Raw genomic sequence first — 13,344 nt, 5'->3', positions numbered from 1 at the left:
TAGGGCTTAGCCAATTGAAATAATTTTAAAACAGCGGTAACATTTAAGACAGCGTTGGTAACATTAAACATTTTAAGGGCGACAATATTAATACCTCACCGAAGTCTAAATTTTGTCATCCAGTTTTTCTAGAACATTTAAATACAACGATATCTTTTGGAGGCGGATAGTGTAAGGGGGGGGATCTAATTTAGGTAAGACGAATGTTTGGAAGGGGAGGGATGCCGGACTCCAGGTGGGATCGGGGGATCCCCCGGAACTACAGCTCATCTCCAGAGGACAGAGATCAGTTCCCCTGGAATGCATGTTTTAAAGGACGGGCTCCGCGGCATTGTAGACCACAGAGGTCCCTGTCCTCACCAGGCTCCATCCCCAAATCTCCAGGAGTTTCCCAACTTCGATCTGGCAATCCTGCCGGTGTCCAGGGGGACCTGGCAACCCTACTGAAGACTGTTTCACACACCCACACAATGATTCCATTTTTAATAAGCGGATGGATTGATTATAATATATCAACCCCCAAGTTGTACAAAGGCCCATAGCCACAATGGGGCAAAGGGGGGCCGCGCCCCTGCAAAAACTTGCCACGCCCCTCCAGCGAGAACAGCCAGGAGAGAAAGCAGTCGTCGGTGTTCCCCTCTTGACCGAGCATCAAAGCGACTGCTGTGCCTCCAGATGTATCCCAGAATCCCCCGCAGTGGACAGGGATTCCACAACAGGCCTCCGAGGGGCTCCCTCGGTAGATAGTCGACTGGGTAGGAAAGCCATCAGTGCGGGCTGTTTCGTGGGTGGAAGGAGGGTGGGATTCGGAGTTGTGTTGTTTCTGATGACAGGTCAGCAGCATAGGAGAGTCGGGTCTGCTGGCTCTGTTGCGGGAGAGGCCCTTGCATGCCATAGGGTCACGCAGTGTCTGCTGTTTACCTAGGAGGATGGCGCAACACTCATCCAATGGAAACATACCCTCTGCACCCGGCCACAGTAAGTATCAGCCCTACGGGCTGGGCCGGGACCTGTGTGAAGCGTGTGTTTTGCTCTGTCCTGCTGACACCTCCCACAAATCGGCCCCGTCATTTGGAGGGGGGGGTGCCCTGCCACATGTGACCAAGGAGGTCCCCTAGGACAGGGGTCCCCATCATTTTTGAGCCTTTGGGCACCTCTGGAACACCACCCCAAAATGGCTGCCACGGGAGGCGGAGCCAAACCCAAAACGGCTGCCACGGGAGGCGGAGCCAAAACCAAAATGGCTGCCTCGGGAGGCGGAGCCAAATGGAATATCTCCTTCCCTGTGAAGAAAGAGATAGTGGAGAGGGAATGGTATGACACGCTGACAAACGAAAGCCCAGATACTTATCAGCAATGTTCCCTCTAAGCTGAGTTAGTGTGAGCTAGCTCGCAGTCCTTCAGCCTCCGGCTCACACATTTTTGGCTCGGCTCAGGAAGGAGGGCTCCAGAGCAAATTAATTGATGCAGCAGCCAAATCGCTCGCTCACGACTTTAATGCCTGTAGTTCGCAAAGTAGAATTTTTGCTCACAGGACTCCACAGTTTAGAGGGAGCGTTGCTTTATCAGTCCTTCTCGCTCTCAGGCGGAAAACCCTTCCGTTGGAATGAGGGCCAGCAGTAACAAGACTTGCCTTACAATGGCCCCAGCCGCTCTCTGAAAAGCTTAGCGGGTGCCAGGGGAAGGACTGCTGGACGCCGCGGTGCCCGTGGGCGCCACGTTGGGGAACGTAGGAGACTCCCCTCCCCAACCCAAGTGCATCACAGGAAACGCCAATCCGGTTTCCACGGAAGGACTTCACCGCTGCTCCTTCCGCCGTTTCCAAGAGCCCCGGCTGGGAACCCCTCCCCTGATGGCGCTACTGGGACCCCAGAAGCCGCTCTTCTCTGTGGGGGCTGTTGGGGCCTGCCCCTCCCCTTTCACCGCCCCCCCCCCAAAAAAGCCGTCATCCCGTTCCAGCTCTGGCAGGAAAAGCAGGAGCTTGCAACAGGGGGTTATGAAAAGCCGAGCCAGGACTACCCGGCGGAATTTTGAAATGACACTGGAACGCCCGAGGTGGGGGAAGGCCTTCCCTCCCGCCGCCCCACACGGTCCTTGGGGAAAGCAGCATTCCCCCCCCCTCTCCCGTGCCACTCTTAAAGGCCTTTCTCAGGTCTGACAAGCCCTGAAGAGAGCCAGTTTGGTGTAGTGCTTAGGAGCGCGGACTCTAATCTGGGAGAACCGGGTTTGATTCCCTCCCCCCAACATGCAGCTGCTGGTGTGACCTTGGGCCAGTCACAAGTTCTCTCAGAGCTGTTCTCTCAAGGGCAGTTCTCTCAGAGCTCTCTCAGCCCCGCCTACCTCACAGGGTGTCTGTTGCGGGGAGGGGAAGGGAAAGGAGATTGTCAGCCGCTCTGGGACTCCTTCGGGTAGTGAAGGGCGGGGTATAAATCCAATCTCCTCTCCTCTTCTTCTTCTCTTCAAGCGACGGATCCCAGAAAGGCGTTCCCCCCCACACATTGCGTTGGCTTGCTCGCCCTTTCGACACCCCTGTCTGTCTGCTAACCTCATGGGAGTTTTCCCTTTTGGTTGGGAGTGATTTCCCAACAGGGAACGGTTGGGTTTTTCCCCCCCACGCTTCTTGCTTGTCTCTATAGGGGCTTGGGTACAAGCTCTGTTGTACGTTCACGTTTCTTGACTGTCTTTCTCTGTCCTGTCTGTCATTTCAGACCAGGGCGTCACTGAGACCAAACCCACGGCGGTAAGGATGGACTCTTTACGGTTCCCTAACGCATCCAGGGCCCTGCCCTGGGTGGCCCCGGACTAGCCGAATTCTCGGCAGATCTCGTGAAGCTAAGCAGGGTCAGCCTGGGTCCGTACTTGGATGGGAGACCGCCAAGGAAGGCTGGGGTTGCCACGCAGAGGCAGGCAAGGGCAAAAACCACCTCTGCTCCGCTGCGACTTGACGGCACTTCCCACCAACCGGCCGGCTGCCAGAAGTCTGCTCACAGCTTCAGATGGGGAGTGGGGTCTGGTGGTTAGAGCGGGTCAGACTGGAAGGTTTTTTTGGGGGGGTGATTCTGGAGTCCATTTCCGGTCCTGAGAAGTAAGTGGGACGTAGTTAGGGTGGCCAGAGGATTTTACCGGTTAAGTGCGCGGACTCTAATCTGGGAGAACCGGGTTTGATTCCCCACTCCTCCACTTGCACCTGGCTGGATGACCTTGGGCAAGCCGTAGTTCTGATAAGAGCTGTTCTTGGAAAAGAGCCGTTTCTGTCAGAGCTCTCTCAGCCCCACCCACCTCACAGGGTGTCTGTGGTGGGGAGGGAAAGGGAAAGGAGTTTGTAAGCCGCTCTGAGACACCTTTGGGTGGTGAAGGGTGGGGTATAAATCCAATCTCCTCCTCCTCCTCCTCCTGTGCGTTTGATAAGCAGCTTGATCTGCGAAACCTTAGCGGGTGATACTGTCACTGAAAAAAAGCCAACTGGCTGATTTCTGTAGCTCGGACAGCCCTTAAGGGCAGAAGTGCGGCAGGGCTTTTTTTGGGCAGGAACACACAGGAACGGAGTTCCGGCTGGCTCCTAAGTTGGCCACGCCCAGCAGGAACTCATTAGCATAATAGGCCACACCCAACAGCAGAAGCTCACTTGGATTGGCTACAATTAGGGGTATGTGGCCTAACATGCAAAAAGCCCTGGGTTTTGACAATAAACAAGTTAAAGAGAATAAGAAGCAAAAGTGTGGCTGGATGACCACACTTCTGGTAACATGGGGGTGTGGCCTAATACGCGAATGAGCTGTGCTGTCGGGTGTGGCCTAATATGCTAATGAGCTCCTGCTGTTGGGTATGGCCTATTATGCTAATGAGTTTTTTTTTAGCTTTTTCTACCAAAGCAGCCCTGAAGTGCGGGTCAGCCCAGGAATTTTTCTTCAAATCGGTCCGCACGCCTACACCTGCTGGATTCTGACTTGGGCTAGGATTTCGGAGGTCTGACCCAAGGTGGGGGGGGAAGTAAGATGCGTGGCCCTTACTAGGAACCAAAGTACGCTGGGGCCGGCACTCTGCCTCCAGGGTAGGGTGGGCGGTCTCCATCGCCAAGCACAGATGTCTGGGTCAAGGGTCATCTATAACCCACCTGTCTGGAATTTAAATCGCTGGTTCTCACGGCCAGGAGGGCGGGTCTCCCTCAGGGGGTTGCCTGGAGGCATGCAAATGTCGTCCGGACCCTCGCCCAGCCTGATTTTGGAATTCTCCTCAAATGCAACCAGGGTTGCCTACTTTAAAAAAAAAAATTCCTCCCTTGACTTCTGCTCCTTGTCTGTTATAGGGTGAAGAGGACATACAGTATACCACACTAGCCTTCAACTCCAACAGTCCCCCTCAGCCAAGCCCGGGGCCCAACATCCCCTTGGAGAGTGGCACGATTTATTCAGTAATCAAAAAGAAATGATCGGAGAGATTGATTTTCCCCCCCACCCGTGCTCACCCTGTGCACAAACCGCCGCCCCCCTTCATGCCCCATCCCTTCCTTTCCCCTAACTGGACTCTTGGAGAGGAAAGCACAGCTTCTTGGGGGAAAGGGGACAGCACACACACACACACACACACACACACACTGTTTTGAGTCTCCTTTCAACCTGCACCCAACCCCCATTGCTGAGAAACGAAAAGGACGTTTCTCTCCACTCCCGGCTGCCTGTCGAAAGGGAAGGTCTTGCAACCGGAGCCCAGCTGTGAGAGGCAGGCTTTGGATTTCCCCCTGCCAGGAGCTGCGCGCGCGCCAAGGAAGGCCGCTTCAGGTGTGTGCGAGGGTGGGAAAGCTCGCCCCTCTCTCCGTGCCACCCGGCTGCTTTTGTGGCAGTTCTGGCGCTGCCCCGATCTCTCCCTCTGCCGGCTATCTCTCGGGCAGCGGGTGAATCCTCCTCCCTTGGGCCCTGCTTCCGTTGGCCAAACACGCCGCTTCTGAATCTCCCGGCCGCGATTGCCAGGAAAGCACTCGGTACTGGGGGGCCTCCTCCAGTGGATCAGCACCGACGGCTGCTTTCCTGCCTGTCTTCCGGCTTCGGCTGGAGGGAAGAAGAGGCCGATCCGAGACACGGACCGTTGCTCTGACGTCCCCCGGCTGCCCCCTTCCCTTGCTGCCCAGCCGACGGTTTTGCCTAGCTCAATCTGACGCCGTCCCGGAGGAGGAGGTGGACTTGCAAGGTGTGTGGGCCTCCTCACCAGTTTGGGGACCGAACGGGGCGAGAAGCAGATCCACGGGGCAGGCGTCGATGGCGGCAAAGACGTCTTGTCCAGGTCACGGAATCGGCACAATGCCCTCGCAGAGCAGATGCAAGCCCGAGCCGTTCCGCGTGCACGAGGCCAAGTGCGAGAAGAGGCCAATGACAATAGGGCGGCATTTTCCCACCTTCCTGATTTTTTTCCTAGCCAAGTGGTGTTTTAACGAACGGAACAGGAAGGCTGAAGGATTTCAAGGTGCAGGCAATGGTTCCCCTCTGGGCCGAGAGCCGAGGGGTTGCCTCGAATGCAGACATTTGGGTTTTTAAAAATTTGGATCGACCCGGTGGAGGAAGAGAGTGGGGCCCAGTGGTTAAAGCACAACGGATCAGGTTTAGGATACCACTGGGAAGGGATCTCAGGTGCCCTTTTATCACACCGGTAGCCACAGAGCAGGTGGACGGTCTATTGCGTTCGGCTCCAAGACACCCACATTAATTAGTCCAGCTCGGCCGCAGCGCTCGCTTTGGGCAAGGAGCCGTGCTGCCGTGTCGTGGTGTAGTGAAAGATGCCCATTAAAAGTTATACTGCCTTTGAACCCTGTGGGTGGGGCAGGGGAATTTAAATTGATTTACCGGTGTGTGTGGGGGGGGGAATCAAGGTTATATGGGAGTCACTGTTCTCCGTGCCTTCTCTCCCTCCCGTAAAAGGAATGCTTGAATGAGCAACGTGGGGCAGATGGCGTTACAGAATTAAGTGAGGTGCGACCAGAGCAACGAACAGCCAACATCCGGGGGGGGGGGGGGTTGCTTCAAAAATCAGCATTTACTCTGCAGCCGGCCTGCCAGTTTCGACCTAAGGGGCCCAGCTTGCCAGCCTGAACTTGCTAAATGCCACTGTTGTTAGTCTGTTCCAAAGCTGAGCTGCTTCAGAGGGCCAGGGGGGGGGGAGAGAGCAGGACTTCTCTGCCCCCACTGCTCGCTCGCTATGATGGCGTTCTCTGGAGTTTTCCCCTGCTCGTCCAAGTTGCTAATCTTTGACCAGGAAATCAGGGTGCCCTTGGGGCGCGATAGGATCTTGCACACTCTGGGCCCCGCTACTTGCTGGGTGTGGCTGGAAAAAAGACAGCCTGTGTTCGGGCTAGGCTTGGGGAACCGAAAGACAATGGTCAATGGGGTTAGTGTTCCCAGCGTGCGTGCCGGGCAGGGCCCCAATGCGTACGTTTATTCATCCGCCGCTCGGTCTTAAGGAGGCCGCTTGCCATCTGAAGGAAAGGGACTTGCCAAAGGGGCTCCTTTCATTATGTCAGCTTGCAGAAAAGCTGACGTTTTGCATGCCTGGTGGTGGTGGTGGTGGTGGAGTGTTTTCATGAAGGTCGTTTGCGGGGTTTACGGGGAGAGAGCTGGGATGCGAGTGCCTGTGATTGTGGGGGAAAAATCCAAGTTGTTTCCTCTGGCATTTGTACGACAAATTATGTTTTTAATAAAAAAAAACCCGGACTGACAACGCTTCTGTGACTCGTGGAGCAATTTATTTTAGGGCTGCCGGCTCCGGGTTGGAAAATACCCAGAGATTCTGGAGGGTAAATCCTGAGGAGGGTGGAGTTTGGGAGGGTTCGGGGTGGTGAGCAAACCTCATCAGGGTACAAGACCATAGAGTCCCCCTTCCAAAGCAGCCATTTTCTCCAGGGGAACTGATCTCCGTCACCTGGAAATCAGTTGTAAACAGTGTTCCCTCTAAGCTGAGTTATTAGTGTGAGCCAGCTCACAGTTTTTTAGCCTCCAGATCACACATTTTTGTCTTCGCTCAGGAAGGATGGGCTCCAGAGCAAACTAATTGATGCAGCCGCCAAATTGCTGGCTCACAACTTTCATGCCAGTAGCTCATAAAGTAGAATTTTTGCTCACAAGACTCCACAGCTTAGAGCAGTGATGGCGAACCTTTTAGAGACCGAGTGCCCAAACTGCGACCCCAAACCCACTTATTTACCGCAAAGTGCCAACATGGCAAGTTAACCTGAATACTGAGGTTTTACTTTAGAAAAAACAACTTGCATATTAACTTAAGATGATCCAAACAAAGTAAGGAAGGCAATCCCAAATGCGTTCATTTACTTAAAATTATTTGGCAGAGAATTCGACACTTGAATGATGGTCTGGGCCTGGCTGGGGCGATGGCACCCGTGCCCACAGAGAGGGCTCTGAGTGCCACCTCTGGCACCCGTGCCATAGGTTCGCCACCACTGACTTAGAGGGGACATTGGTTGTAATAGTGGGATATCTCCAAGCTCCCCTTGGAGGTTAACAAAAGGAGAAATTCAACGGCGGCAGGTTTTTCTGCCACAGAGAAGGAATTTCGCCACAGAGAAGAAATTTCGCCTGCCAAAATCTGCCACCTGTCTAAAAAGACAGGGGGAGCAGAGAGCTGTTCGAAAGTTGGCAAGCCCGGCAGGGACTGTACCGTTGCCCACATGCCATGCCCGGAAGAAGACAATGGACACCCAGCAGGTCCAGCAGGCTTTTAACTCAAACACAGCCCAGCTTGGACGCCGAGTTTTTGAACCAGTGCCTTGTTTGTTCATCCCATCACGAGCCCCTTTATCTGCAGCCGGGACCGTGTTGGGCAGTACGCCGCGAAAAGGAACACCTGCTGGTTTTAGAAAAGAGCAAAGAGTCCAGGAGCACCCGAAAGACTCACACACTTTGCAGCAGGGCAGGCGCTTTCGTGAGCCACTGCTCGCTTCTTCAGATACAGCGAGAGTGATTTGGCTGGTTTTGTCGCGTATGAACTCTCTGATCGGGGGCCAAGACGTTTGTTTTCCCGGCTGGCTGGCACCCCTCCCTGGGCCTGCTAGTCATGAAAGGGAGACCAACCCCGAAGCAACAAGCCTACCTTTTCCATCTGCCAGGGGCCGAGAATAAAAACAGAGGACAATGGTGGGGCGGGGTCGCATTGTTAAGCACCTTCTGGTGGCTGCATTGGGCGAGGCTTTCTTCCTGACTCATAATCCAAACAGAGAGTTCACAGGCTCAAGGGAAACCAGCATAGTGCTGGGAAATACCAAGAGATTCAGGGGGGGGGCTGAGGGTCTCCAGCCGTCACCTGGAGATTGGCAATGCCAGCATTGGCAATGCCAGACCTGCAGCTCACACCCGCGGGTGTCCCAGTGCTCAGTGTGACTGACTGCACAGTTGCATCTGCCATGCCTTATCCTTGTGGCTCTTTCAGATGTTGCAACCAACACTCCCTCTAAGCCAGTGGTGGCGAACCTATGGCACGGGGGCCAGAGGTGGCACTCAGAACCCTCTCTGTGGGCACGGGTGACATCGCCCCAGCCAGGCCCAGACCATCATTAAAGTGTCGAATTCTCTGCCCAATGGTTTTAAGTCAATGAAAGCATTTGGGATTGCTTTCCTTACTTTGTTTGGATCATCTTAAGTTAATGTATGAGTTGTTTTTTCTGAAGTACAACCTCAGTATTCAGGTTAAATGGCCATGTTGGCACTTTGCGATCAATAAGTGGGTTTTGGGTCGCAGTTTGGGCACGCGGTCTCTAAAAGGTTCGCCATCACTGCTCTAAGCCATGGAGTCCTGAGAGCAAAAACTCTGCTTTGTGAGCTCCTGGCATGAAAGGTGTGAGCGAGCGATTTGGCGACTGCATCAATGAGTTTGCTCTGGGGCCCTCCTTCCGGAGCGAAGACAAAAATGGGTGAGCCGGAGGCTAAAAAACTGAGCTGGCTCACGCTAACTCAGCTCAGAGGGAACACGGGTTGGAGTGCCAAGGGCTATGGGACCAGCCTTCCTCTTTTCTGCATCTCCGTGTCCAGTTTCTACCCGTGGTTCATCTCATTAAGGACACGGGGCTTCCACCAGCAAACGTGGGGTTTCCAGGCTTCAAGTGGTGCCCGGAGATCTCCTGCAATTACAACTGCTCTCTGGACTGCAGAGATCAGTTCCCTTGGCAGAAATGGCAGCTTTGGAGGGTCTATAGCAGAGGTGTCGAACTCATTTGTTACGAGGGCCGGATCTGACATAAATATCACTTTGTCGGGCCGGGCCATGTGTGCCATAAAACCTAATGCCAGGTACCGGAGACAGAAACTGTATAAAGGACAGCAGCTGGTAAGCTCTGAGTTATTGCATCCTCACTGCAAGGCCCCGTGGGGTGCAGAGGAGAACCCACATGGGCGGACTGGAGAGCCAGCGGTGCAACACTGGGCAGCTGTTCCCATATCGCTCGACTGCTGCAGACGGGATTGTTCCACCATGCCGAAGCCGCACTTGGAGTGGCTCTCCCCATTTAGCCCCGAGCGATCTCCTGTTCCCCCCCCCCTTGCCCAAGTTATTTTTTTATTATTATTTATTTATTTGCATTTTTTACCCTGCCTTCCCCGCGAACGGGCTCAGGGCGGCTTACACAGGGGCATAAGCCCATACATAAAACAATATAAAACAGTAAAACCATCAGGGGTCATTTCCTGCAGGAGCGCACAGGAGCGGAGCTCTGGCAGTAAAGAGCCCAGGGGGCGGGCACATGCAACAAGCCCCACCCCCTGCTCCCAGCAGCCCTCAGTCAGAGCAAGAAGCAGCCAGGTAAGTTGCAGAGCTCCCTTGGTCCAAAACAGTCCAGTGGCACCTTTAAGACCAAGTTTTGTTCAGGTACAAGCTCTCCCTCCTCTGCGAGGGACAGATCTGCACATTCCCCCCCACCAATAGCTAGTGCCAAGGGCTATGGGACCAGCCTTCCTCTTTTCTGCATCTCCGTGTCCAGTTTCGACCCGTGGTTCATCTCGTTAAGGACACGGGGCTTCCACCAGCAAACGTTGGGTTTCCAGGCTTCAAGTGGTGCCCGTAGATCTCCTGCAATTACAACTGACCTCTGGGCTGCAGAGATCAGTTCCCTTGGAGGAAATGGCAGCTTTGGAGGCTCTATGGCAGAGGTGTCGAACTCATTTGTTACGAGGGCCGGATCTGACATAAATGTCACTTTGTCGGGCCGGGCCACGTGTGCCATAAAACTTAATGCCAGGTACCGGAGACCGAAGCTGTATAAAGGACAGCAGCTGGTAAGCTCTGAGTTGTCGCATCCTCACTGCAAGGCCCCCTGGGCTGGGAGTGGGGTGCAGAGGAGAACCCACATGGGCAGACTGGGGAGCCAGCGGTGCAACACTGGGCAGACGCTCCCACGCTGCTTGACTGCTGCAGACGGGATTGTTCCACCATGCCGAAGCCGCACTTGGAGTGGCTCTCCCCATTTAGCCCCGAGCTATCTCCTGTTCCCTCCCTTGCCCAAGTTGCTCGTGGGCCACAATGCCAGCCCCCAGGCCTTATGTCTGGCACCCCTGGTCCACTGCATTCTACCCTGCTGAGCTGCCTCTTCTCTCCAAACTGCATCCTTAAGGACCTGAGAAGATCCCTGCAGGATCAGACCGGTGGCCCATCTAGTCCAGCATCCTGTCTCACACAGGGGCCAACCAGTTCCTCTGGAGGGCCAACCAGAGGGCATGGAGGCTGAGGCCTTCATAAGAACATCAGAAGAGCCCTGCTGGATCAGACCAGTGGTCCATCTAGTCCAGCATCCCATCTCACACAGGGGCCAGCCATTTCCTCTGGAGGACCAACCACAGGGCATAGAGGCTGAGGCCTTCATAAGACCATCAGAAGAGCCCTGCTGGATCAGACCAGCGGTCCCTCTAGTCCAGCATCCTGCCTCACACACTGGCCAGTCAGTTCCTCTGGAGGTCCAACCACAGGGCATAGAGGCTGAGGCCTTCATAAGAACATCAGAAGAGCCCTGCTGCATCAGACCAGTGGTCCATCTAGTCCAGCATCCCATATCACACAGTGGCCAGTCAGTTCCTCTGGAGGTCCAACCACAGGGCATAGAGGCTGAGGCCTTCATAAGAACATCAGAAGAGCCCTGCTGGATTAGACCAGCGGTCCCTCTAGTCCAGCATCCTGCCTCACACACTGGCCAGTCAGTTCCTCTGGAGGGCCAACCACAGGGCAGAGATGCCGAGGCCTTCACAGGAACCTCAAAAGAGCCCTGCTGGGTCAGACCAGGGATCCCTCTAGTCCACCATCCTTTCTCACACAGTGGCCAGCCAGTTCCTCTGGAGGACCAACCACAGGGCAGAGAGGCCGAGGCTTCCCCTAATGTTGCCTCCTGGCTCTGGGATTCAAAGAGTGACTGCCTCTGGATGTGGAGGTTCCCCTTAGTCACCATGGATAGTCGCCACTGCTAGACTTATTCTTCCCAGGCTCTGCCCCCAAATCTCCAGGAATTTCGCAAGCTGCAGTTGGCAGCCTGTGCGATGTAAGTGGTTAAGGGTGTCGGACGAGGATCTGGGAGAGACCGAGGTTCGAATCCCCACTGGTGTCATGGATTCTCGCTGGGTGACCATGGGCCAGACATGCTCTCTCAGCCTCCCTCACAGGGTTGTTGTACTGGAAGGAAGGAGGAGGACGTAAACCCCTTTGGGTCACCACTGGGGAGAAAGTCAGGGTATAAATGAATGAATTAAATAAACCCTAGGGGGGGGGGAAAAACCCCGCTTCACAGACTGGGGTCATGACCAGTGTTCCCTCTAAGCTGAGTTAGTGTGAGCCAGCTCAAAGTTTTTTAGACTCTTGCTCTCACACACATTTTTGCCTTCGCTCAGGAAGGAGGGCTCCAGAGCAATGCTCCCTCTAAGCCGTGGAGTCTTGTGAGCAAAAATTCTACTTTGTGAGCGACTGGCATTAAAGCTGTGAGCGAGCGATTTGGCTGCTGCATAAATTAGTTTGCTCCTTCCTGAGCTAAGACAAAAACGTGTGAGCCGGAGGCTAAAAAACTATGAGCTAGCTCACACTCAGCTTAGAGGGAACACTGCGTCCAGAGCAAACTAATAGATGCAGTAGCCAAATTGCTCGGTCACAGCTTTAATGCCAGAAGCTCACAAAGTAGGATTCTTGTGCGCAAGACTCCACAGCTTAGAGGGGGCATTGGCCATGACTTTGACTGCCGATGTGTTCCAAGGTCCCCCGGAGGCCCAGACAGTCTCTTCCCCGCCTGCTCTTGAGCAAATATCTCTTGCTTTCTTCCTGGTGACCCTCTGGCTGCCCCACGTCTTGGGGGCCCGGCCAGCCGTTCGACAGGCGGTGCTTCCCCCACCCCACGCCCCATGTTCTATCTCCACACCAGGAAACGAGTCACCTTCTTCAGGTTGTTTGTTTGCCAGGAGCAACGGCAGCTGCGAAAGTTCGGCCGCTTGCAAACCCGCCGAACTTCGGACGGCACAAGTGGGCCACAGTCTCCTTCGCCCAGCCAGAACGCCTTCTTCCTCAAAAGCAGGGCGGTGTACAGTCGGCTAGGAACAGAAAAGCTGTATTTCCCCTTGTTTGACTTCTGGTATTGTGTCGCCCTTTCCTGGAGTTGTTCCTGTACTGAAGGGCTCATTAGATCTTCGGGCTTCCTGTGTCCCTAATAACAACACTAGCCTGATCTCGTCAGATCTCAGAAGCTAAGGAGGGTCGGCCCTGGTGAATTCTTGGATGGGAGACCACTGAGGAGGTCCAGGGTCATGAGCCCCTCTTCCCCTGAAAGCCCTACGGGGTGGCCATAAGTCAGCTGTGATGGGACCACCACCACTGAAATTATCTTCTCTGCGAGAGCCAGTTTGGAGTCGTGGTTAGGAGCGCGGGCTCTAATCTGGGAGAGCCGGGTGTGATTCCCCACTCCTCCACACGCAGCTGCCGGTGTGACCTTGGGTCAGTCACAAGTTCTTTTCAGAGCTCTCTCAGCCCCACCGACCTCACAGGGTGTCTGTTGTGGGGAGGGGAAGGGAACGGAGTTTGTAAGCCGCTCTGAGACTCCTTTGGGTAGTGAAGGGCAGGGTATAAATCCAATCTCCTCCTCTTCCTCTTCCTCCTCCTCTTCTTCTTCCTCTTCTTCTTCTTCTTCTGTTGATCTTCTCTACCAACCCCCCCTTTTTTTCTTTGCATGGCAGCTGGTAGTGAAATCATACATCAGGTGTCAATTTCTTGATCCTTACACACACACACACACACACCCTCCAGGATTTTTTTTAAACAGCTTTTGGGGCTGTCAGAGGAGGGAGAGCTTGTACCTGAATAAAACTTAGTCTTAAAGGTGCCACTGGACTG

General features: G+C 54.4%; 1 protein-coding gene across 1 annotated transcript in view; it reads left to right on the top strand.

Annotated features, from left to right (window-relative positions):
- Positions 1-4,447, top strand: part of LOC107106872 (carcinoembryonic antigen-related cell adhesion molecule 1-like) — a gene marked incomplete at its 5' end in the record, with an annotated part of 51,116 nt that extends 46,669 nt beyond the window's left edge. Inside the window, 3 exons of the mRNA XM_015407091.1 lie at positions 926-978; positions 2,709-2,740; positions 4,307-4,447. Coding sequence (XP_015262577.1) covers positions 926-978; positions 2,709-2,740; positions 4,307-4,429 — 208 coding nt within the window. The remainder of the gene's footprint in view (positions 1-925; positions 979-2,708; positions 2,741-4,306) is intronic.
- Between the last annotated feature and the right edge of the window lie 8,897 nt (positions 4,448-13,344).

Source organism: Gekko japonicus, unplaced genomic scaffold (genome assembly GCF_001447785.1).
Source record: "Gekko japonicus isolate JY-2015 unplaced genomic scaffold, Gekko_japonicus_V1.1 scaffold2333, whole genome shotgun sequence".
NCBI lineage: Eukaryota > Metazoa > Chordata > Lepidosauria > Squamata > Gekkonidae > Gekko > Gekko japonicus.
This window is presented reverse-complemented; position numbering and strand designations above follow the sequence as displayed.